This window comes from Podarcis bocagei (assembly GCF_964188305.1).
Source record: "Podarcis bocagei genome assembly, chromosome: 16".
Taxonomy (NCBI): domain Eukaryota; kingdom Metazoa; phylum Chordata; class Lepidosauria; order Squamata; family Lacertidae; genus Podarcis; species Podarcis bocagei.
The window spans coordinates 2,340,103-2,361,764 of NC_138142.1; the positions used below are offsets into that span (position 1 = coordinate 2,340,103).

General features: G+C 49.0%; 2 protein-coding genes and 1 long non-coding RNA gene across 3 annotated transcripts in view; 2 read left to right on the forward strand and 1 right to left on the reverse strand.

Moving 5' to 3' along the window:
* Positions 1 to 1,947: 1,947 nt before the first annotated feature.
* Positions 1,948 to 3,556, forward strand: CCDC117 (coiled-coil domain containing 117). The gene is made up of 4 exons (XM_081175349.1): positions 1,948 to 1,998; positions 2,092 to 2,304; positions 2,761 to 2,907; positions 3,199 to 3,556. The coding sequence occupies exons 2-4, from the start codon at positions 2,237 to 2,239 to the stop codon at positions 3,449 to 3,451; spliced, it is 468 nt and encodes a 155-aa protein (XP_081031475.1). The 5' UTR covers positions 1,948 to 1,998; positions 2,092 to 2,236; the 3' UTR covers positions 3,452 to 3,556.
* Positions 3,557 to 8,126: 4,570 nt separating this feature from the next.
* On the reverse strand, positions 8,127 to 9,626 carry XBP1 (X-box binding protein 1). The gene is made up of 5 exons (XM_081175344.1): positions 9,340 to 9,626; positions 9,140 to 9,236; positions 8,881 to 9,051; positions 8,604 to 8,797; positions 8,127 to 8,342 (listed from the first exon to the last, which is right to left on the reverse strand). The coding sequence occupies exons 1-5, from the start codon at positions 9,609 to 9,611 to the stop codon at positions 8,153 to 8,155; spliced, it is 924 nt and encodes a 307-aa protein (XP_081031470.1). The 5' UTR covers positions 9,612 to 9,626; the 3' UTR covers positions 8,127 to 8,152.
* Positions 9,627 to 18,154: 8,528 nt separating this feature from the next.
* The window catches only part of LOC308576204, a 96,975-nt gene continuing 93,467 nt past the window's right edge, over positions 18,155 to 21,662 (forward strand). The window contains exon 1 of the long non-coding RNA XR_014003140.1: positions 18,155 to 18,622. This is a non-coding gene — a long non-coding RNA (uncharacterized lncRNA). The remainder of the gene's footprint in view (positions 18,623 to 21,662) is intronic.

Genomic DNA, 21,662 nt, shown 5'->3' on the forward strand with positions numbered 1-21,662 from the left:
TGAGTTTGTAAGCATTTTTAAAATTACTCTGTTAGTACCAATGTAGATGAAGTCTGTGATTATACCCCTATTGCATGGAGCAGGTTTGCAAGAATGTGCTTTAAGAGCAGAGAGAATGTGAGCTATGCCAGCCCTGCAAAACAGCCCCCTGTTGTTAGCCCCATTTTGCTGAAGGGAGGCGGGAAGAAGTGAAGACAACCCTGAAGAATAGCTGGATGTTGTTAGCCTAGTACCGGTATTTATTTTCTTATTTTCTTTTTTTGGGGGGGAAAGAGGGGCGAGGGGCCTGTAAAGTTGACTGCAGCAGCAGAGTGGAAGTCAGGTGGACAGCAGGTTTGGTTGCAATCCATCTGTCTTGAGAGACAATGGAGTGTGCCTCCAGGGGTGAAGTCAAACCGCAGGGGAATCACAGTGCCTGCTGTGGCTGCAGAGACCGGTCACTTGTAACTGTTGCCATTCTGCCTTGTTTTTTGCTGTGTTAGCAGCACCAAAGTGACCTCTCTGGGCAAGCCTGGGCAGAGTGGGGGGGCGGGGGGTGTCATGGGCTGTGCAGATGACAACACCCCCGTCTCAGCCTCGCAGGTGTGGAGCCAGTCAAAGCCATTTCACAGGGTGTGGCCACTGTCCCATGCTGGCTGGCCACTGCTGCAAAGAGTTTTGCAGGCTCAGGTTGAAGAGTCAAGCAAAGAACATAGCCAGGATATAGAAGCAAAACAGCAGCCAAGAGGCCTGATCTTTATTGTTGCAACAATGACTCCAAACTACAACATAAAAGATGCAGAGAGAAGCCCCAAACCAAGGGTGTCACTTTCTTTTAAAGGTTTTCCCGAATTACCCATAACACCACATTGAAATCGTCACACATGTCACAAGCATGTCATAAACTAGGAGTGGCATCTTGGCTGAAAACTGATGCCTTGTCAATCAGGGATATTTAGCATTCCTGGCACTGGTTAAGGCAAAAGGTGATGCCCGCAATCTCTGACATCCAGGCCAAGTCCAATATCCCCCTTTGTCTGAGTCTGGAAGGTGAGACCTAGCACCTATTGGGTATGGGCCGGGTTTGCAGGGAGTACGTGACCATTCCCCCTGGGGATTATGGCTCCCTCCTCTGGTCGCCATCCTTTCCCTGAGCAAAACACCATTGGAATGATGAAAATCCATCACAGATGTGATTTTATATTGAATTTTTTTACTGTAGAAAATGAGACCACGGCTCTACTGGGTAAAAGGTAACAAGGCTGGATACAATGTTGCAAGTCAGTTCCCCACTTTCCCTGACTCCGCGGGGTTCCTCGGCGAGGATGCCTGGTTTACACCTGCAGTACCGGGGGTCCTCGTTAGGGGGCGCTGCCTCGTAAGCAGCCGTCAAAATAAGAGACGCCCCGCGATCCCTTCGTCTTCCGGCAGGGAAAGGGGGGGAAATGGGTCGTGTGTTTCTTACTGACGTTTCCGGCTGCCCCACTTCCAGGAGCCGAGGGCAGGCGGGGAGCCCCGCGAGGAGCAGGCCGGGCGGAAGGGGCTTACCGGAAGGGCGGCGCCCCGCCTCCCCGACGGAACTACCGCTCCCGGCACGCCCAGGGCGCCGCCGCCTGCCATTCCCGGCATCCTCCGGGAGCGGAAGCGGGAGAGCGGAAGCAGCGGCGCGGGCGGCCCCTCAGAGGACGAGGAGGCCCCCCCGCGCGAGCCCGCCCGCGTGAACCCGGCGCGCCATGGCGGCCCTGCAGGGGGCCTTTCCGGGGGGAGGAGCCGCGCCACCCCTCCGGCCCGCGGCGGGGAGCGCCATGGAGGGGCTGGGGGCCCGGCGGGCCGGCCTCTGCGCGCCCCCGCCGCCCAGGATCCGCGCACGGTAGGCGGGCGGGCGGGCGGGCGGGGGTTGGGGGGGTCCGGGCCTGGGCGCCCTGGCGGCTCCCGCTGAGCGCAGCCTTCTCTCCCCCGCAGGCCGCCCGCCCTGCGCCGCCGCAGCCAGAAGCGCCGCCTGGACGGGGAGCCCGACGGGTAAGCGCCGGCGGGGAAGTGGGGAGGGGGAGCGGCCCCCGGGAGCTTCGGCCGCCGCGGAGCCCCGTCTAAGCTGCGCCATTCCTTCGCCAGCTGCCCGGAGGCCAAGAAGAGGCTGCCGGAGGCGGTGCCTGCCTTGGGAGAGTGGCTCCTTGTCGCGGGCCAGCCGTGCGGCCCGGGACTCTCTCCGCAGGGCCAGAGTCACTTGCCTGGTCCGCTGGACGTTCCCTGGGAAGAGATGGAGCAGTCGGCGGGGGAGCTGCAGTGCGAGGCGGCCCGCAGGAAGCTGCAGGAGATCGAGGACAGGTAGGGGCCGGGACACTTCAGCTCAGGAGGGGAGAGGGGGCCTCCTTTTGCAACCCCCTGGACTGGATTTGCTGCTGCTGGCCTGGTGTTCGCTTGTTTTTTGTTTTCGCACTGGTATTTTCTCTACTTTAGCTGAAAGTGAGTAGGTGCAGAGGTGAATAGGTGAGATTGATAGACCTCATCTTCTCCTCCCCCCCACCCCATCAATGATTCCATCAGAAATTGCCCAAACACTTCCAATGTTGCCTTCACAGCAGTGTTGGAAACTTTGAAGTATAAGCTAATTGCCCAGCAGCACCTTAAACTTGCAGTTGCCGCAACGGAATGTCTAGCTGCTTTTTCTTTTTTTGTGGTGACATTATTATTATTATTATTATTATTATTATTATTATTTCATTTCTATACAGCTTTATATTTGAAAGAAAAAAATTCATATCCCTCCCTTTCTGTTGCTAGAATAATTGACGAGGATGAAGAAGACGAGAGCGCCCTTCCGGCAGGAGGTGTCTGCACGCTTCCCACCTTGGTTCTTTCTGACACCCTGAAAACAGGACTGAAGAGGGATTACGAAGGAGACCTGACAAGGCAAATGATCGAGTCCATGTAAGGAGCTGCCAGAGCGAAGCCTGGCTCATGGTGGTACTTGGGAGGGGGCCGTACAGTCCACTGAACTAACAATGCATTTGCCAGTTTCACACACACCCTGCCCAGGGCCATAGCAAGACAGGCTGTGACAGGATCTTCCTGCTTGGCTTGAGGAGGGGGTTGTTGAAGGGACCAAAAATAGGCAATTGTTGGGATGAACTCCAGAGCAGCAGTAACACTGCAGGGCTTTGGCTAGGGGTTGATGCAACAGGATTCTCTGTTGTGATTCCTGTGCTCTCATCCACGCAGGAGCCGCCCCTCCATGGAGCTGGTGCTTTGGAAGCCTCTCCCAGAGTTCCTCACTGAAAGGACGCGTGTTTCTGTGAAAAACTTCAAGCCACTGATCACAGGAAGATCCCCCACGAAGCCAGCAGCCCAGGAAGCTGCCTTTTGCCCACAGACCGCAGAGTTTCCTGAGCAGCCTCAGCAAGAGGAGATGCCTTCGGCCCTCTATGGCCCCCTGGGGCGCCCTGCAGGTGCAGACGAAGAGATGGAGTTGTAGGCAAAGAAGAAGGGGCTGAGGCAGAGTTCTCCAGACATGCTGAGACTGGACTTTTCAGGGGAGGGGACTGTGAGGACCATAAAGAGTCTAGGGTGGAATAGTAACCTCTTGAGTGTTTGGTTGCCTGCGTTCGTTTTCACTGTTGCTCCTTGAGCCGTGTGACTTAAGTGTTGCTGTGAGGAAAGGGCACCTTGCAGGCATCCTTGCTGGCTCAAGTGTGGCCTAGAAATTGTCAAGCGGTGGGGCGGGATAGAGGCCAAGCCACAGAGCTGGCTGCAGGCCTTAGTTTTGAGTCAAGAGCCATTTCTGTTGCCTGACTCCTGCTTGCTCTCCCCTTCCTCCCAAAGATTGCTCCATTGGGTTGAGGGAGTCAGGACACAGTTGATGGCTTTGGGCCAACCATTCCCAAAACCAATGTCATACAAGCATCAGCCTGCCCAAAACAGCAGCTTTAACGTTCATTTCACCTTGTGCCTGAATTTGAGCCATGGCTGGTGCTGCCAGTCCTCCAGTGACAACTGTCTGAATGCCATAGAACACAAAGCTGCTTTCCTCTGGAACGATACCTCTTGTCTTTATTCAGAAAAGCCATTTCCTGGCTGCCAGGAAGCTACAAAATGGTCCTTTCCTAAATCTAGAATTACCAGGAAGGGCAACATCAGCAAAACATCCTCACCTGAAAGACTTTAAAACCACACTCATTTCCCCCTGTTCCTGCTTCATTTCCTGGATGGTCACTTGAGTTTATGTGTATGTCCTTTTTGTTGGTTTTTTTATTTTATTTTATTAATCCTCCCTGCCCACACTCCTTGTCTTCTTCAAAATGTTAGAACAATTGTACCTAAACATTTACATCTTAATTCAGAGTGGAAACCCTGTGCATCCACCCCCCAATCTTGTTAAGACTAAACTGTCACCTGCAGCCAGCAGGGCTAGTGGTCAAGAGATTGGAGATGTAGCCTGGCAACAACTGGTGGGCCAAAGAAGTATGAAAAAAGCATTTATCCCATTGTTATTTTCCTTTTTGGTAGTCCTCTACATGCAAGCAGAAGTGGCTTTTAAACTGCCCAAGTTTCAGAGGATGGAGGGAAGGACACAAAGCGGTTAGAACCTGCTGGTCCCCACTCTGGTAGCATGTGGAAGGGCCTCCACAGCTGATGTGAGAAGACGGTGAAGGCAAATGTCTGGCTCTGGCATTGGGTCTTCCACTGGCCCACATCCTTGGAAGTCAGAAGGAGTGAGTGGTGGTTCTTTTTCAGATGTTGCAGTTACCATTCATGCTGGCTAAATGCTGTTTAATGAAGACTACTTCTGTTGGTGGAAGGGTAAAATAGGTATATAAAGAAAAATTCCTTTATTCCCCAGGTTTGGGGAAAGTACTCCATGGTGAGGACACAAGCAAAGTGTGGGAATACAGACCTTTAGAATACGCCCTTGTGTGTTCTAAAGGACAACACATTTGGTAAGCTTAAAATTGTCTAAAACTCTCCAAAGGTCAGATTCATGTGCTTTTCCGTACAGCAACAGCACTCAGAAAGTTGCACAGGCTGTAAAACTTGGCTTACTTACAAAGTGGTGAAAGTTCCTAAGTTATTGGTATAGGAACTCAAGGGAGGTTTGTTAGAGCCATGCGGCTAAGCTGGAACACATGCTGAGCTTTTCAGGGGGCGGGGCGGACAAAGACTTGATTATCTAGTCTCTCAAGGTGAGCTAAGCCTGGCAGGACAGCTTATGTAAGCATGTTGGTTATGAGGCTGCTTATCCCACAAATACTGGCGAGAGAAGGGGAATTCTTCTCATTCCAGAAGTAAATAGATCCAGATCACTTTAATTTATTTTCCAATTCATTTTTGTCATTGAGACCTGTCTCGGCTTCCTCGCAGGAAAACAGTGCCACACAAGTATAGCTCAGAGGGGGAGTTCTCGGAGTGTGTTTGCTGGTCCGTCCGTTTGAAACATTGGATTGTGGTCTGTCTTTGGTTGGACCAATTTGTATGTCAATAAACTTTTTTAACGTTTGTAGTATGCTGTGGGATGGTCTTGCTGTTTTGACCACTGAAGAGGTGGTGGAATAGTTGCAAGTTTCTACTGGCCCCTGGTGATGCTGCATTGGCTAGCTGCCATGAAAAGCTCCTTTGGACTTTTTAGTTCAGCCTTTGCCCCTCCAGAAGGCCCTGAAAAATATACACCACTGAGCACTTGCAACCTGCTGAGGAGATCAAACCATCTCCCTGAACAAGCTGTGTTGCAAATCAGCAAGTGACATTGTGTCGCTAAAGCAATGAAAGCACCTGCAGTTGCTGTGTAAGGTGGAGCAGGTGTCTTGCATCTCAAGCACTAACAGCGGCCTAAATGGGAGCCCCCCCCCAAAAAAAAAATGCCTTGAGGGACACATTACCACATTGCACTTTCAATGTTTTGGCAACTATTTAACTGGCTCTCCCCCTACAACTTCTAGTGACACCCTTGGATTTTGAGTCTTTCATGTGCACAGATTTTAGCCTATGATCCCTCAAAGTGTTGTGACTTAGTACTTGTAGTAATCTGTATTTCTGTGTCAGCTGAAATGAAGCTGCAGGTCGATGCAAGAGCTAATCGAAAGACACCATGTACTGTGCCTCAGTACATAGCATGGACTTGTTTTGTGCCTACCTGCTCCTTGTCTGACAGGATTGCTGGGGCAACCCAGTCAGATGGGTGACATCAAGTTCTGCTGTTATGAGATGTACACCTCTGAGAAATATCGAGCAGGGAAGTTGCTGGAAACCACTTCAACAAAAAAGGCATACACCGCTTCTGCTTGGCTCTTTCAGAACAATATGGGGAGTTCTTGGGGTTTCACAGCTGCTGCTTTCATGCAACTGCTATTTTTATCAGCCAGAAGTTTTTGTCCAGTTTACTAAGCCCTCCTCCAGATCAGAGAGGTGGGCCTATTTTCTTGCTTCCTGGTCTGGATCAAAAGCAGTTTCACAGCATTTAATAGTACAGTGGTACCTTGGTTCTCAAACTAAATCCATTCCGGAAGTCTGTTCCAAAACCAAAGCACGCTTTCCCATAGAAAGTAATGCAGTGGTACCTCTGGATGTGAACGGGATCCGTTCTGGAGGCCTGTTCACAACATGAAAGGAACACAACCCACAGCGGCGCATCTGCACACGCACGGGTTGCAGTTTGCCACTTCGCATGACGTCATTTTGCACGTCTGCCCATGTGTGAGTGGCGAAACCCGGAAGCAACCCTTTCCGGTACTTCCAGGTCGCTGTGGAACGTAACATGAAGTGGACGTAACATGAGGTATGACTGTAATCCCTTCCAGACAATTAAAAACAACCCCTAAAACAGCAATTTAACATGAATTTTACTATCTGGCGAGACCATTGATCCACAAAATGACAGCAATAGACCAGGCTGCAATTTACTACCGAGTATAAAAAACTAACACTGATCTACCAATTGCCATTGAAGGGACAAGTGTGCGGGGCTGATGGTGCAATGCTGCCGTCGCCACCCCCCTGGCGCTGGGTCCCTCTGCTGCCTTTGTCACTGCAGCATCAGTCATCCCCTCACCGCTTCCGGGTGTCGCCAGTGTCCGGCACCGAGTAAGGGAAGCCCAGGTCGGGTGGCAAGCAAGCAGGCAACAGAAGTGTGGAACTCAAAATGGAAGTGCACCCCCCGCACGGAGTACGTTCGGATTCCAAAAAAGTCTGATAACCGGAACACACACTGGCTCAATTTTGATACCTTGTTCCTTTCAAAAACTTAATGTGAATGAAAAGGAATGGTACAAAGCTAGTGACTGTTCTTTATGTAGCAATGTCATACTTTCTGTTCTGACTGCCCAAATAATAATAATCTTTCTTCAAACCCTAAACCACCTTATTGCCAGCAATTGTGCCATACTGTCTATAGGAAAAGTATTTTACACGTTTAATAGGGTGGGGAAGGCAGGCAAGAAATCACTTCCATTTTTTTAATTGCAGATAATTGTTTAAATATGCAGCGGAGGAAAAATAATTATTACATTTTTTTGTTTTACAAAAGATTTCTATCCCAAATTGCCCCATTATTTACATAAATGAAAAGGGGAAAACCCACCCACCCCTCATAGGGCAATGTCTTAAAGAGCACAGGTGCCCACTTCTAACCCTGTAAAATGTCAATTTCTTAGAGCGCCTCATCTCTGCATTAGGCAAATGTTGGGTAGATAAAACATACAAATGAGAACAATACTTAAGGTTCTGCTGAAACACTTTCAAGAGGAATGTTCTTTATAAGTAGCCCTGCTCTCCTTTTGGCTGTGAGGGCAGGGGCTCATTGGGGGAGTCAGACTCCTTTACACACTGATCAGCTGCGGAAAAAGTTCATTGGCAAAGGCCTCCTCCCAGCCATACTCTGCGTCCAACGGGGAGGACAGGTCACTGAAAGGGGAAGGGGAGCCCTCGTAACCTGAATCACTGGAAGCATCTAGCAGACAGGGGGTGAGCTGAGGCTTCTGGTCTGAGGTGAGCAGGTGGGAGACGCCCAGCTCAGGTAAGAGAACATTGACAGGCTCCTCCTTGACAGAGATGGGGTACTCCAGGGGGACGCTTTCAGAGGAGGGAGGAACAACTTCCTCTATTCTCACTAGCATATTGGCTTGGCCCTCCCCCTCCGCCACAATCTCCAGGAAGAAGGGTTTGGTATACTCATGGTCAAACCGTATCAGTTCATTAATGGCCTCCAGCTTGGGTGTTGTGGACCCCAGAGAGGAACTGGGGGAGGCTGGTAAGGAATCTGCTTCTCCACTCGCTTCTTGGTGCAACTTCTCCACACAGGCTGGTTCTGCACTTCCTCCATAGTGCAGGAACAAGTCTGGATCCAAGCTGTCCAGAATGCCCAAGAGGAGATCAGACTGCAAAAGGAACAAGTCCTCTCATTAGCACAAAAAACATCCCATTCCAAGATGTCCCAGTCAGCTCCCCAGCTCCTAACAACCTGCCTAACCCGTTGGTGAAAGTAGGGTGGCTAGCCGTTGCTGTGAGAATGTGAGGAAATCAAGGCCGTTCCTTGTGGGATGAAGCCCAGTCTGAGCTGTGCTCCAGGAAGCCAAAGGAGTCCATGTTCCATCTGCATTTGTGCACAGCAGGCAAGAAAGAGTTGCAACAGAACTCACCTCAGAATCTGAAGAATCAGAGTTGTCTGGATCCAAGCGGAGGCCACCACCACCAAGGCGAGCGGCTGCTGGGCCTGTCCCTGCTGCAGAGGAACACGTAGTCTAAGTGCTGCAGACTCAGCGGACCCGGCCGTTGCCCCAGTGGTGCTGCCCCTCTCGGGCTGCTCCCCCTCCTCTTCTTCCAGCATCTCCACCTTTGCGGGGGAAGGAGAGAGAGACTCAGGTGAGCGCTCGAGTTCAGGGAGGCAGGTGGGGCCTCTTGGAGCTGCTCTCTTACCTTGAGCGCTACTGCCGTCGGTGCTGCCCCTCCTTCTGCTCCTGCGGGCGGTGCCGCCGCCGCCGCTTCCAGAGCGGGGAGCCCGAGGCGCAGGCGCAGCTCCCGGTTCTCCCGCGCCAGGCTGTGCGTCCGCTCGCGAAGCGCCTGGTTCTCGGCCAGCAGCCTCTGGTTCTGCGGGGAGGAGAGAGGCGGCGCTGAGCGGCGGGACGTGGCCCCGGGAGCCCTCTCCGGCCCGCGCTGCCCTCCCTGGCCCACCTACCTCCGCCTCCAGCTCGACGGCCTGCCGCTCCAGCTCGCCCATGCGCGCCTTCTTGCGGTCCCGCGCGCTCTGCGCCGCCACGCGGTTCTTCAGCTTCCTGCGGAGAGAGGCGGCCAGGCTGTCAGCGGCCAGGCCCGTTTCCGGAGCCCCTTTCCCGCCCGCCCGCCCGCCCGCCCGCCCGCCTTCCCTGCTCCCCTCACCGGCGCAGCGCCTTCTCCTCGGGGCTGAGGTGCGCCAGGCGCTGCCTCTTGCGCGGCGGCGGAGACAAGGCCGCGCCGGGGGCGGGCGGCGCGGCTGCCGAGGAGGAGGCGGCCGCCGGCAAGAGCAGCAGCCGCGCGTGGGGAGGCGGAGGCCCGCTTGCGGGGACCGGCAGGGGGACCATGGCGGCGGCTCGTTCCTCCTCTCGGCGCAGCGGCTCCTCTCGGCTCCCTCTCGCTCCGGCGGACTGGCTCGCCAACAGACCCTTCCGCATAGCTAACGTCGTGTCTCGCGTTCATTGGTCAGCGTGCGGCGACGCCCCCGCAGGGAGAGCGCTCATTGGGCAGCCGGCGGTTGCGTCAGCCCGCGCTGCGCATGCTCCCTCTTCTCGCCCTTCCCCCCAACCAGCGCCACGTTGGCCGCCCTCGCGCGCAGCCGCAGAAGCAACGCAGAGGGTGGACGTCTCCTGCGCAGCCGCCTCTGTCCGCGCCGCTGGCTGGGCTCTGCCCCGAGGCGCCTGCAGGAGCGGGAGGGGAGCCTGGCGGCGGCGGGGGGGGGGTGAGGCTTCCCTCGCCCAGCGCCCAGGCGGAAGAGCCTCGCTCGCAGCCGCGGCTTCGCAGCCTTCGCTGCCTCTGGCCCTGGAGCCTTGTCCCCCCCCCCCCGCGAGGCGCTCCACGGTCCCACCAGGGAGGAGAGCTTCGCTGCTTCCTCGGCCCCACCCTTCCGCCTTCCCGGGCTAGGGAACATTTTGCACCGTCTCTCCGCCTGGCTCTCAAGTAAAAAGTTCCCGATGCGGGCGGCGTCCTTCACACCGGAGCTGTTCCGTCCCTTCTCCCGGGAGAAGCCATTCTGGAGGCAGCAGGTGAGCCTGGGCCCAGAGCCAGGCGCCTTGTGGAGAGGGGGAGCGCTCACGAGGTGCCCTCCCTCCTGAAGTTCAGGTGGGGCCAGACCTTTGCAAAGGACACTCTCCCTATGCTTTGTGGAGAGAAAAGCACCCTTGCACCTCTTCCTGGCCCTCCTTGCATACAGTTCTGCAAACTGCAGAGGGGGCACTGTGCCCTTCTTCAGCATGCCATTCTGGCCCTGCACACCAGTGGCGTAGCGTAGGGGGGGGGCCGGGCGCAACATCTGGGGGGGGCGCTTGCACTCGCAGCTCTCTGCCCCTACTAAAATCCACGGGTTAGGGGGTGCAAATTACTTGCCTTGCCCCGGGTGCTGACAACCCACGCTACGCCACTGCTGCACACAACAGCTACTCTGCCACGCACCCCTCTCACAGGGGCAGTGATGGCGAAAGGGACTGATTGCAGTAGGCAGAGCTCAGTGGGGTGGCTGGATTAAGCCAGAAGCAGATGGAAGGTAGCAAAGGAGAAAATCAAGTGAGGCTTTTCCACCAGCTCCCTTGAGGGGCTAGCAATTGTCTTTGGCTCTCCTTCAACTTGTTCTCCAAGATCTTTGGCTCTCCTTCAGCTGTCACCTAGTGACAACTATGTATCATGACTTGGATCAGTGGTTCTCGGAGGGTATGGCACTCCGCACTGCTGTGGCAGGAGAGGGTGGCAAGCAATCAGTGAACTTAACAGCCTCATACAGGAACATCTTGCAACATGGTAGGAAGGGTTTAGTACTTTGCATCACTGTCTACATAAAATTTTGACTGGCTTATAGACTCCTTTGCAAATCGCAGCTGTTCAGGATGAGGCAATGACATCCATTTCCAATGATTGCACCTTGAAAATGTCACTGGACTCTTTTTGGATATACAACCAGAAACAGTATCCATACCTCTGTTCAAGACCACTGACTATTCTTCTACAGTCTCTCCACAACATAGCATGAAAGGGGATTTTCAGTTCTGATACATATGAAAGATCAGAAAAGAGAATGGCTTCTTTGTGTTTATGAAGGGATCAGAGTTTGTCTCAAATTACACCTACCGGTAATATAAATGAGATTTTCCAGCAAAAGCAAGCTCACACCTCTCATTGAGTTTGTATACATATTTAAGGCACATGGGTAAGGGGCTCATTTATAATTATATTTTGGGAATGATTCATGGTCTTATGTAGCCGCATTGTTTTGTACTTTCTGGCTGTCCCATGGTCATATAAAGTAGTTGTGTTCTACTTTACAAATCAAGCACTGCTACTTGTAGGTTTTTCCAATAAAAAGATTTGGTGTGGCATGAGCAAATTTTTGAGAAAAAAGTTTGAGAACCACTGACTTAGATGATAAGCTTGAGAGCTATGACTGACTCTCTAATTGCACTGAAGAGTGGGATAAACAGACTTTAAAGGAGAAAAACAATATCTAGGGGAAGTGAATTAGCAAAGGAAGCGGAGAGACAGGATGAGGATTTCACTTAAGTGTGGAGGGAAGGGAAGAAAGAAGCATTTTCTCCTCCAGATTAGGTCTAGGTTTTCTGGGAGGGGAACTAGGCAAGAAGATGACACTCAGGGGAGCTGTCCCCCCTTTTTTAGTTGCTCATGAAACAGGGCAAGTAAAGTATTTAAAATTTCTCCAAGCAGAGCCATTGGATTTATTTTTTAATTTTATTTATTACATTTGTATACCACCCTTCATCTGAAGATCACAGGACGATTTACAACATAATACAGGCACACACCCGACGTGTGCATTCTGCTTGCGCATGACCATGTATACATATGGTGCTGGGAAATAATAAATAAATAGAATCATACCAGGAAATGGCGGAAGAGAGCTAGAGATTCCTCATGGGTCGCAAGGAGACCCTCCCCAGAGCCTGAAGAGGATGTCAGTGAGGGTGGAGAAAGCCCAGAAGAGACCGGAGGTGCAGCAGGGCTTTGAGGAGGCTGCTCAGCCCTCTCCCCCCCCCACCTAACAGCTGACTTGCAGGGTAGTGCAGCAGCAGCAGCTGCCATTTTCCCGTGAATCCTCTGGCCTTCTGCCAGCCCCAGAGCTTCAACTCTAGATATTTTGGTCTGGATTGGAGAGAGCAGAAGAGAGAGCTGGACAGTAGTAAAAAAAAAAAAAAAGACATTTAGTGGCTTTTTAGATGGAGCTCCCCATTTTACGTGATTTCACTTATGCACATGGGGGGCTGGCTGATAGGACCAATGCAATTCCCCAGGTTGGAGGAGGGGCTGGCACACGGCACAGTCACTACCTCCCTGCGCCATGTGTGCCCCTTTCCCAGCCTGCCCCCCAACATACCTTTCCCTATCTTTGTAAGGCATAAAGGCAGATGCAGCCACCAGCTCCTATGGTGGCATTTCAAATTAGTTTCTGTTTTGTGGGTGGGATTCATCTGAATGCTGGCAAATTCAGGTTACTCTTGCACAACAAAATCAGCCTTCTTTGCAATACATAAAGTGATCCCTGGACAGTGTGGAATAATGACTACTTGTTGTGGCATCACCATATAACTTCCTCACAGACAACTTGGAATGAGTGCTCAATAAACAGCCTATGTTGTGATATAATCTCCCTACAAACTTTGTGCAAGAAAATCAGATGGAATGCTCAATAAACTGGCTGTCTAGATGTGGCGATGATGGGACAGTACCCACCAAAGCAAATATGGATCCTCCTGGGAGCATTTGGGGGTGAAGCGCCTAATAAGTGAGCAGCCACAATCCCATAGGTTTTCAGCAGCTGCTGGCCAAAAGAAACTGGGCACATTTAAAAACATAACAAAACTGAGTGACAATTTCAGTAAGAAGAGACTCAGTTCAGCCTGGACCGCTCCCTCCCTCCCACAGTATGTTGCAGAGTCATTAGCATCCTGTGTCACTTTGTCTGAGACACAGCTTGCATCAGGATTCTTCCTGGGCTGCAGAAAGTCAAGTCTTGGAAATAGTAGTCATTGGGAGCCTGGCCACATGTCCCAAAGGGAATAGTTTCTTGGCAAGTCCTTGGAGCAGCAGTTGCCAGGGAAGGCCCATTTTTCAGAGTTCAGCTTTCCCTCTTCACAGGAAGCACCCACCAGGCAGGTCACATCCAGAAAGGACCTCACAGCAGTCAGCTGTGTGTGCCTGCCCTTGAGCATTTTGGACAGGAATGATTCTTCCTGCCCCTGCTGAAGGACTGGCCCACTGCTGCCCTAGAGTCCCCAGCCAATAGTAAAGTCTTCTTTCTCTGGTGGACCCAGCCTCATCTTCTTCAAGGTTTGTAGCAAAAAAACTCCGCATTGCTACTGCCATGTCTGAACTGCACCTACCATCAGGCACTTCTGTGAAGGATGTAAAAAATCAGTGATGAGCTGCTTATTCCATTAAGGGTCACTTCCCATCTTCCAGTACAGTGGTACCTCTTACTAACTTAATTCGTTCTGGAGGCCCGTTCTTAACCTGAGGTACCACTTTAGCTAATGGGGCCTCCCGCTGCCGCTGTTCCAGTGGCACACAATTTCTGTTCTCATCCTGAGGTAAAGTTCTTAACCCGAGGTACTACTTCCAGGTTAGCGGAGTCTGTAACCCGAAGTGTTTATAACCTGAGGTACCACTGTACTGGGAGCATCTCCACCATGCCAACATTGCTACCATTATACTCCTTAAATAGGGTTGCTACTGCTATCAGTTATTGAAGGAAACTGCTTTCTTTCTAGCCTCAGAGGTGCATTAGATTTGGCCATTTTGTGTCTATCAGGCCTCTGGGGAAGAAGGCTGAGGGTCTGAGCTGACAGGCACTCCTTCTCTGCTGCCTCAGGCTGGCTGTGCTCCAAAGGCAGCTGGTTGAACCGGCTATCACGGGAAACTGCCTTACAGATCTTGGCAGTCTCCCTTCCCGTAAGCTGCTGCTTATTTGCATATCCTGGTTTGGAGCAGGAGTTCCTTCCTGTAACTACCTGTGAAGTCCGGGTGCTGCTCACCTCTCTCTTCTTGAGGGAAGAGCTGGGGTGGAGAACAAACAAAAGCCACTTGCTGATCCAAAGCCTGCCTGCCTTTCTTAGGCTGCCCAGATTGCCCTTGCCTTGAAGCAAGTGAGCTGCCTCCCCAGCCCAGGGGAGAAGAGGAAAAGGCAGGCAGGCAGATGGTCCTCTCATTGGAGCAATCAGGCTCCAGCTCCACACGGGGTCTTGGGGAGATTTCATTTGCATATGGACACATGGGCTAGAGCGGGCTACTTTTGCCACTCTTTTTCTGAACAGGCTGTTGCCAAGCCCGTCATGCGGCTGTTCTCAACTCTACAGCATAACTTCCAAAACTAGAGCATTGGAAGCCAAAGAAGACTGTTTCTCCGCCACCCACCTGAATTCCACAATGTCTGACTGAGGCTTCTGAGGGAAAGGCTCTTTGCGAATGCCCAGGGGAACTATATTACCGGTATGTAAAGGGAGAAGGCAAAGGTGAGCCCTGCCTTGAGCCTTTCTTGTGCTGGGATGTGAGTAGCATGGCACCCAACACTGCCAGTCTCGTCCTTGGCTTCCTCTACCTTCAAAGATCAGCCGTGGGCAGCCACAAACCCAAGCCAGCTGATAGTCCATGCCCTGGAGCACAGCAGCAGCCTCCTGGGGTTCAGGTTGGCTTTACAGTGGTACCTCAGGTTAAGTACTTAATTTGTTCCGGAGGTTCGTACTTAACCTGAAACTGTTCTTAACTTGAAGCACCACTTTAGCTAATGGGGCCTCCTGCTGCTGCCGTGCCGCCGGAGCATGATTTCTGTTCTCATCCTGAAGCAAAGTTCTTAACCTGAAGCACTATTTCTGGGTTAGCGGAGTCTGTAACCTGAAGCGAATGTAACCTGAAGTGTATGTAACCCGAGGTATATTGTTCTTATCTCATTAACATAAGAAGCAGAGCAGCTTGCAATAAAAAAGAAAACGCAAGAAGAAGAATAGCACAGCATAATATGAAAGTACTAAATCAATAAGGGGGGAGTGGCTTTGCCTCTAGCCTATGAATCCAGAGAGCTGGCAGCAGTGGCGGCAAGGGGCTAGAGAGGCAGGGATGAGCTAAGCCTGGCACTGCCTTAGCCCTGGCCCTGTGGACCCCCAGGGTGCCCTTTAGGACACTTATGCGGCAGGTGGCAGCGGCAGCAGCAGTGAGGCTGTGTGGGCGGTTGTGCCACTTTGCATTCCCAGCAGCAGCAGCCCTTTTCCCAGCACTGAGAGCAGCTGACGTGCTTTTCTGAGAAGTCCTGGCCCACATGGCAGGTTTTGCCCTTATGCACATCAGGGAGGGAACAGTCGCTGCCAGTTATCTGAGGAGATGCTTCTTAGAGGTTTCCCTGAACCAGCTGGGAACATCCCTCCTTGTCTGCATGTTGGGAAATCCTCAGCCCCTGCATCATAAGAACAGCAGGCACTGCTGTCCTGTCCGTGGGCTTCCCTGAGGCATCTGGTTAAATGAAAGAAAACATGAAACCCCGCTGGCTTAAAGCAAGGGACTAGCTTCTAATCCAGCATCTGCCTGTCACAGTGGTAGCCAACCACACCCCTAAGGGAAGCCCACAAGCAGCCCATGGCTGCCCTAGTATTCTGCTGCTGCTGTTCTGCAGTGCAAGTATTCAGAGATATGCTGGTCGTATGCAGCTGTCTACCACAACCCCAAGATAGTGGGAGACCTTGGGGTCTAAAATTTCAGCAGCAGCCTGTGTGACAACAAAATTTGGTGCCCCCCTGCCTCTCAAACTCCATTCTAAATAATAGTTGTGGTGCCCACTACAGCACCTGCAAGGTGCTACACCCAGTGCAACTGAAATCCGCCTCTGCCCAAGATCCCTTTCCCCCTCTGACCTCTCCAATGGCCTTGTATCAAAACACTTTCGAATACTGAATCCCTTCTATGTACACCAGCACAAATGGGAACAAGAAAGTTTCATTTGTAAAAATAATTTTCAGCAGTCTGAATCGATATTTCTGTGGGATTTGAGCAGGCAATATAGGCGACACCAAGAGCCCTTTTCAGTCTTTCTAGGGCAGTAGTTCTCAAACTTTTTTCTCTGGGCCACACATTCAGAATATAACTTTGTGCACACGACACCAATTTGTGTACTGGTAAAATTGCATTGGAAAACAAAAAGAAACATCTCTCAGCAGTGCGTGATTTATAACATGGAACACAGCTACTTTATTATATGATTGTGGGACACCGAGAAAGTATAAACAATACAGCTAGAGAAAATCATGAATCATTTCCAAAATATAATTATAAATGAGCCTCTTAAATATGTACTTTAAGGTGTGGGCTTGCTTTTGCCGGGCAATCTTATTTATATCAGGTCTAATTTGAGACAAACTCTCCTCTCTTCATCAACACAAATAAGCTTTTCTTTGACCTTTCATATTTGTCAAAGTTGGAAATCCCTGTTCACAACCATCAGTTGTGGAGAATTGTAGAAGAATAGCCACTGTTCTTGAAGAGAGGTGTAGATACTCTGTGTGTGTGTGTATAAAATTATTTGATACTATACTGTACCATACTGTACTGTACTGAAATGTTCACATAATTGGCCTTCAATCCTCCTGCCACCCTTGGCTTCTTCTCCTGACATGCTCGTGTGGCACAACACACCCTTTTAGGACCTCTGCTCTAAGGCCTTTTCTCCTTACAATTTCCCCACAATGGTATTCTCTCTGAAGGTAAAGGCATGTAAACTAGCCCATATATACACTTTACTGCCGGAAGCAGGTGGACTGAGCCACTGTTTGACACCCTGCACAGCTGTGCACTTTTGGCAGGAAGAATCCCTAACTGTTCATTGCACCTAGAGGCAGGAGGTGTGACTGTGCAGCAGCAACTTTGGGCAGACCAATCCTTTTCTTTTTGCTAACAGCAGAGGGAGCTGATTGCTGTCCTATGTCTGGGCATCCACAGAATCACTCCCATCAGAATAAAGGAACTGAGGAAAACTGGGATTCAGAATGTCTCAATATCCTACATAGGACCAGGAAGCTGGAAATGAAGCCACCTGAGCATTGCTGGCATTCCCATTCTGCAGATGTTACCAGTGGTCCTGTTCCTCTCCATCTCTCTGGTCGTGCATCAGGATGACAGACTCCCCCACTCCTCTTTCCACAATAAAGTTAATAATCAGCACCCCATGGCATATTCATTTAAAGGACACAGTATGATTCACAGACACCAGGCTTCAAGTCAGAGCAGGCAGTGAGGGGCAGTTGTCACAGGAAACAGATTCAACCAGAGGGGTCAGACAAAGTTGTTTGCTGGCTCCCTCTTTGTTCAACAAATGTGCAACAAATGTCCTGAGCGGTTACTTTTATAGCAAGTAATTCTAATTGCAACAGCTGAACCAAAACTGAAAAACTGACAGATACTAATCAATAAATTTATTAATGAGGGAAACCAAGAATCAGAAATTCAGCATTTTATAAAGAAGTCACATGAGCCCTGGGTGTTCCAGATGTGCTCTGCTAGAACAATGTCTCTCATATAAAATGTCTTTTTGCACTTATTGAAGATGAATATCCTAAAATCTGGTTGAGTGTGGAATATCCTGAAAATTGGGAACAAATAAAAATCAAAAGCATTGCACTCCTAATTCATGCAATGGAAAAAAATTGAACACACTAGACAACCTATTTTTAATAGAAATTTTAAAATTTGGAAGGAATTGTTGATAAAATTAGTCCCACCAACATCACCACTCATTCTGTTCCTGTATCACCACATATTTTACTGTGAGGGTCCATTACAACAATTAAATTCATAGGGCAAAGTGGGACTCAAAACACGTACAAGGTTTATTTAGAAACAACTTAACCCTTAACTGCTGCACAGATTTAAGACAAAATCACTATGGTGTCCTTCAGCTGGCTCCAGGTATGCCAGAAGCAACACTCCCATTCACTCCCATTGACCACAAGGGCCATCGAGTCCAACCCCCTGCCAAGCAGGAAACACCATCAGAGCACTCCTGACATATGGTTGTCAAGCCTCTGCTTAAAGACCTCCAAAGTCGGAGACTCCACCACACTCCTTGGCAGCAAATTCCACTGTCGAACAGCTCTTACTGTCAGGAAGTTCTTCCTAATGTTTCGGTGGAATCTTCTTTCTTGTAGTTTGGCTCCATTGCTCCGTGTCCGCTTCTCTGGAGCAGCAGAAAACAACCTTTCTCCCTCCTCTATGTGACATCCTTTTATATATTTGAACATGGCAATCATATCACCCCTTAACCTCCTCTTCTCCAGGCTAAACATGCCCAGCTCCCTTAGCCGTTCCTCATAAGACATCATTTCCAGGCCTTTGACCATTTTGGTTGCCCTCCTCTGGACACGTTCCAGTTTGTCAGTGTCCTTCTTGAACTGTGGTGCCCAGAACTGGACACAGTACTCCAGGTGAGGTCTGACCAGAGCAGAATACAGTGGCACTATTACTTCCCTTGATCTAGATGCTATACTCCTATTGATGCAGCCCAGAATTGCATTGGCTTTTTTAGCTGCCGCGTCACACTGTTGGCTCATGTCAAGTTTGTGGTCAACCAAGACTCCTAGATCCTTTTCACATGTACTGCTCTCAAGCCAGGTGTCCCCCATCTTGTATTTGTGCCTCTCATTTTTTTTGCCCAAGTGCAATACTTTACATTTCTCCCTGTTAAAGTTCATCTTGTTTGTTTTTGCCCAGTTCTCTAATCTGTCATTTTGAAGTGTGATCCTGTCCTCTGGGGTGTTAGCCACCCCTCCCAGTTTGGTGTCATCTGCAAATTTGATCAGGATGCCCTTGAGTCCATCATCCAAGTCGTTGATAAAGATGTTGAATAAGACCGGGCCCAAGACAGAACCCTGTGGCACCCCACTAGTCACTCTTCTCCAGGATGAAGAGGAACCATTGATGAGCACCCTTTGGGTTCGGTCAGTCAGCCAGTTACAAATCCACTGAGTGGTAGCATAGTCCAGACCGCATTTTACCAGCTTCTTTACAAGAATATCATGGGGCACCTTGTCAAATGCCTTGCTGAAATCAAGCTAGGCTACATCCACTGCGTTCCCTTCATCTACCAGGCTTGTAATTCTGTCAAAAAACAAGATCAGGTTAGTCTGACATGACTTATTTTTCAGAAATCCATGCTAACTATTGGTGATCACAGCATTCCTTTCTAGGTGCTCACAGACTGTTTGCTTAATGATCTGCTCCAGAATCTTCCCTGGTATTGATGTCAGACTGACTGGGTGATAATTATTTGGGTCCTCTCTTTTGCCCTTTTTGAAAATAGGGACAACATTTGCCCTCCTCCAGTCTGCCGGGACTTCGAGTTATTTGTTTCTAATTGCAACATAACATGAGTATATTAGTAGCACCAGTCCTGTGGTCATGGAGACTATCTGCCTTGTAATCAAAGATATTTTTGTAAATACATTTTTCCAGAATGTTTCTATTTTTGGATATTCCCACCACATGTGCCATTATGTTGTTTTTTAAAAAAAAATAATATTTATTTCTTTTCCAACAATTTAAACACTACAAAAAACAACAAAAAAAGAGAATGGAGAATACAATACAATGCAAAAACACTACATAACACTAACACAAAACACTAACACATTAAACTAACAAAACAAAAGCAATTTAAAACACATCAAATAATTTCAATATCTTTCATTCACTTATTTCAACGACCTCCTCACACCTCCCTTTTTGTATTCCACTTCTGTTAATTGTTTCAGCAATTCCTTTCCATCTTCCTCTGTTTTCTATCCTATAATTATCTTAACATTCTAACCTTATTTTTTCCCTTTAATATTCTATTCATCTATTTATACTTAATTCCTTATAACATTTCTACTAAAGCCATATAACTTCATTCCAAAATTCTTCTAACATTCATTAATTTTACAGTATTTCTGTAAATAGTCTTTAAACTTTTTCCAGTCTTCTTCCACCGACTCTTCTCCCTGGTCTCGGATTCTGCCAGTCATTTCAGCCAGTTCCATATAGTCCATCTGCCATTCATCCCGGGTGGGTAAATCTTGCGTCTTCCAATACTTTGCGATGAGTATTCTTGCTGCTGTTGTTGCATACATAAAAAAAGTTCTATCCTTCTTTGGCACCAATTGGCCAACCATGCCCAGGAGAAAGGCCTCTGGTTTCTTCAGGAAGGTATATTTGAATACCTTTTTCATTTTGTTATAAATCATCTCCCAGAATGTCTTAATCCTTGGGCATGTCCACCAAAGGTGAAAGAATGTACCTTCAGTCTCATTACATTTCCAACATTTATTATTGGGCAAATGGTAGATTTTTGCAAGTTTGACTGGTGTCATGTACCACCTATAAATCATTTTCATTAAGTTTTCTCTTAGGGCATTACATGCCGTGAATTTCATACCTGTGGTCCATAACTGTTCCCAGTCAGCCATCATTATGTTATGTCCAACATCTTGTGCCCATTTAATCATAGCTGATTTCACCATTTCATCCTGAGTATTCCATTTCAACAGCAAGTTATACATTCTTGACAAATTCTTGATTTTTGGATTTAACAATTCTGTTTCCAATTTTGATTTTTCCACCTGGAAACGAACTTTTTTGTCCAATTGTATGCCTCCATTATTTTTCAAAGCTCTGCAATTTTATTCTGTCTCCATCTTTTTCCAAAATTTCCCAATATTTCGGCCATTTGGCCTCCATATTGAGTTTTTTCTGTGTCTTCGCTTCCATTGGTGACAACCATCTTGGGGTTTTCTTTTCTAACAAATCCTTATATCTTATCCACACATTAAACAATGCTTTTCTAACAATAGGATTTTTAAACGCTTTATGTGCTTTTACTTTATCGTACCACAAATAAGCATGCCAGCCAAATGCATTATTGAAACCTTCTAGATCCAACACGTCAGTGTTTTCAAGAAGCAGCCATTCTCTCAGCCAGCAAAAAGCAGCTGATTCATAATAAAGTTTAAGGTCTGGCAGGGCAAATCCACCTCTTTCTTTAGCATCAGTTAATATCTTAAATTTTATTCTAGGCTTCTTGCCCTGCCAAACAAATCTGGAAATATCTTTCTGCCACTTCTTGAAACAATCCATCTTATCCAAAATTTGCAATGTCTGAAATAAAAACAACATCCTTGGCAATACATTCATTTTTATCACAGCAATTCGACCTAACAATGATAACTTCAAATTTGTCCATATTTCTAAATCCTTTTTCACTTCAATCCAACATTTTTCATAATTATCCTTAAATAAATTCACATTTTTGGCAGTCATGTTAACCCCTAAGTATTTCACTTTCTTAACCAATGTTAGTCCTGTCTCCTCCTGAAACTTCTCTCTCTCATTCACAGTTAAGTTTTTCTCTAAGACCTTAGTTTTCATCTTGTTCAGCTTAAAACCTGCTACCTGTCCGAATTCTTGGATCAGTTCCAATACCCTTTTAGTACTAG

Coding starts and splice junctions, on each gene's coding strand:
- CCDC117 (XM_081175349.1), top strand. CDS start 2,237: ATGGAGCAGTCGGCGGGGGAGCTGCAGTGCGAGGCGGCCCGCAGGAAG. Junction 2,305..2,760: donor CTGCAGGAGATCGAGGACAG/GTAGGGGCCGGG, acceptor TTCTGTTGCTAG/AATAATTGACGAGGATGAAG. Junction 2,908..3,198: donor AGGCAAATGATCGAGTCCAT/GTAAGGAGCTGC, acceptor TCATCCACGCAG/GAGCCGCCCCTCCATGGAGC.
- XBP1 (XM_081175344.1), bottom strand. CDS start 9,611: ATGCGGAAGGGTCTGTTGGCGAGCCAGTCCGCCGGAGCGAGAGGGAGC. Junction 8,798..8,880: donor CGACGGCAGTAGCGCTCAAG/GTAAGAGAGCAG, acceptor TCCCCCGCAAAG/GTGGAGATGCTGGAAGAAGA. Junction 8,343..8,603: donor CTGATTCTTCAGATTCTGAG/GTGAGTTCTGTT, acceptor TTCCTTTTGCAG/TCTGATCTCCTCTTGGGCAT.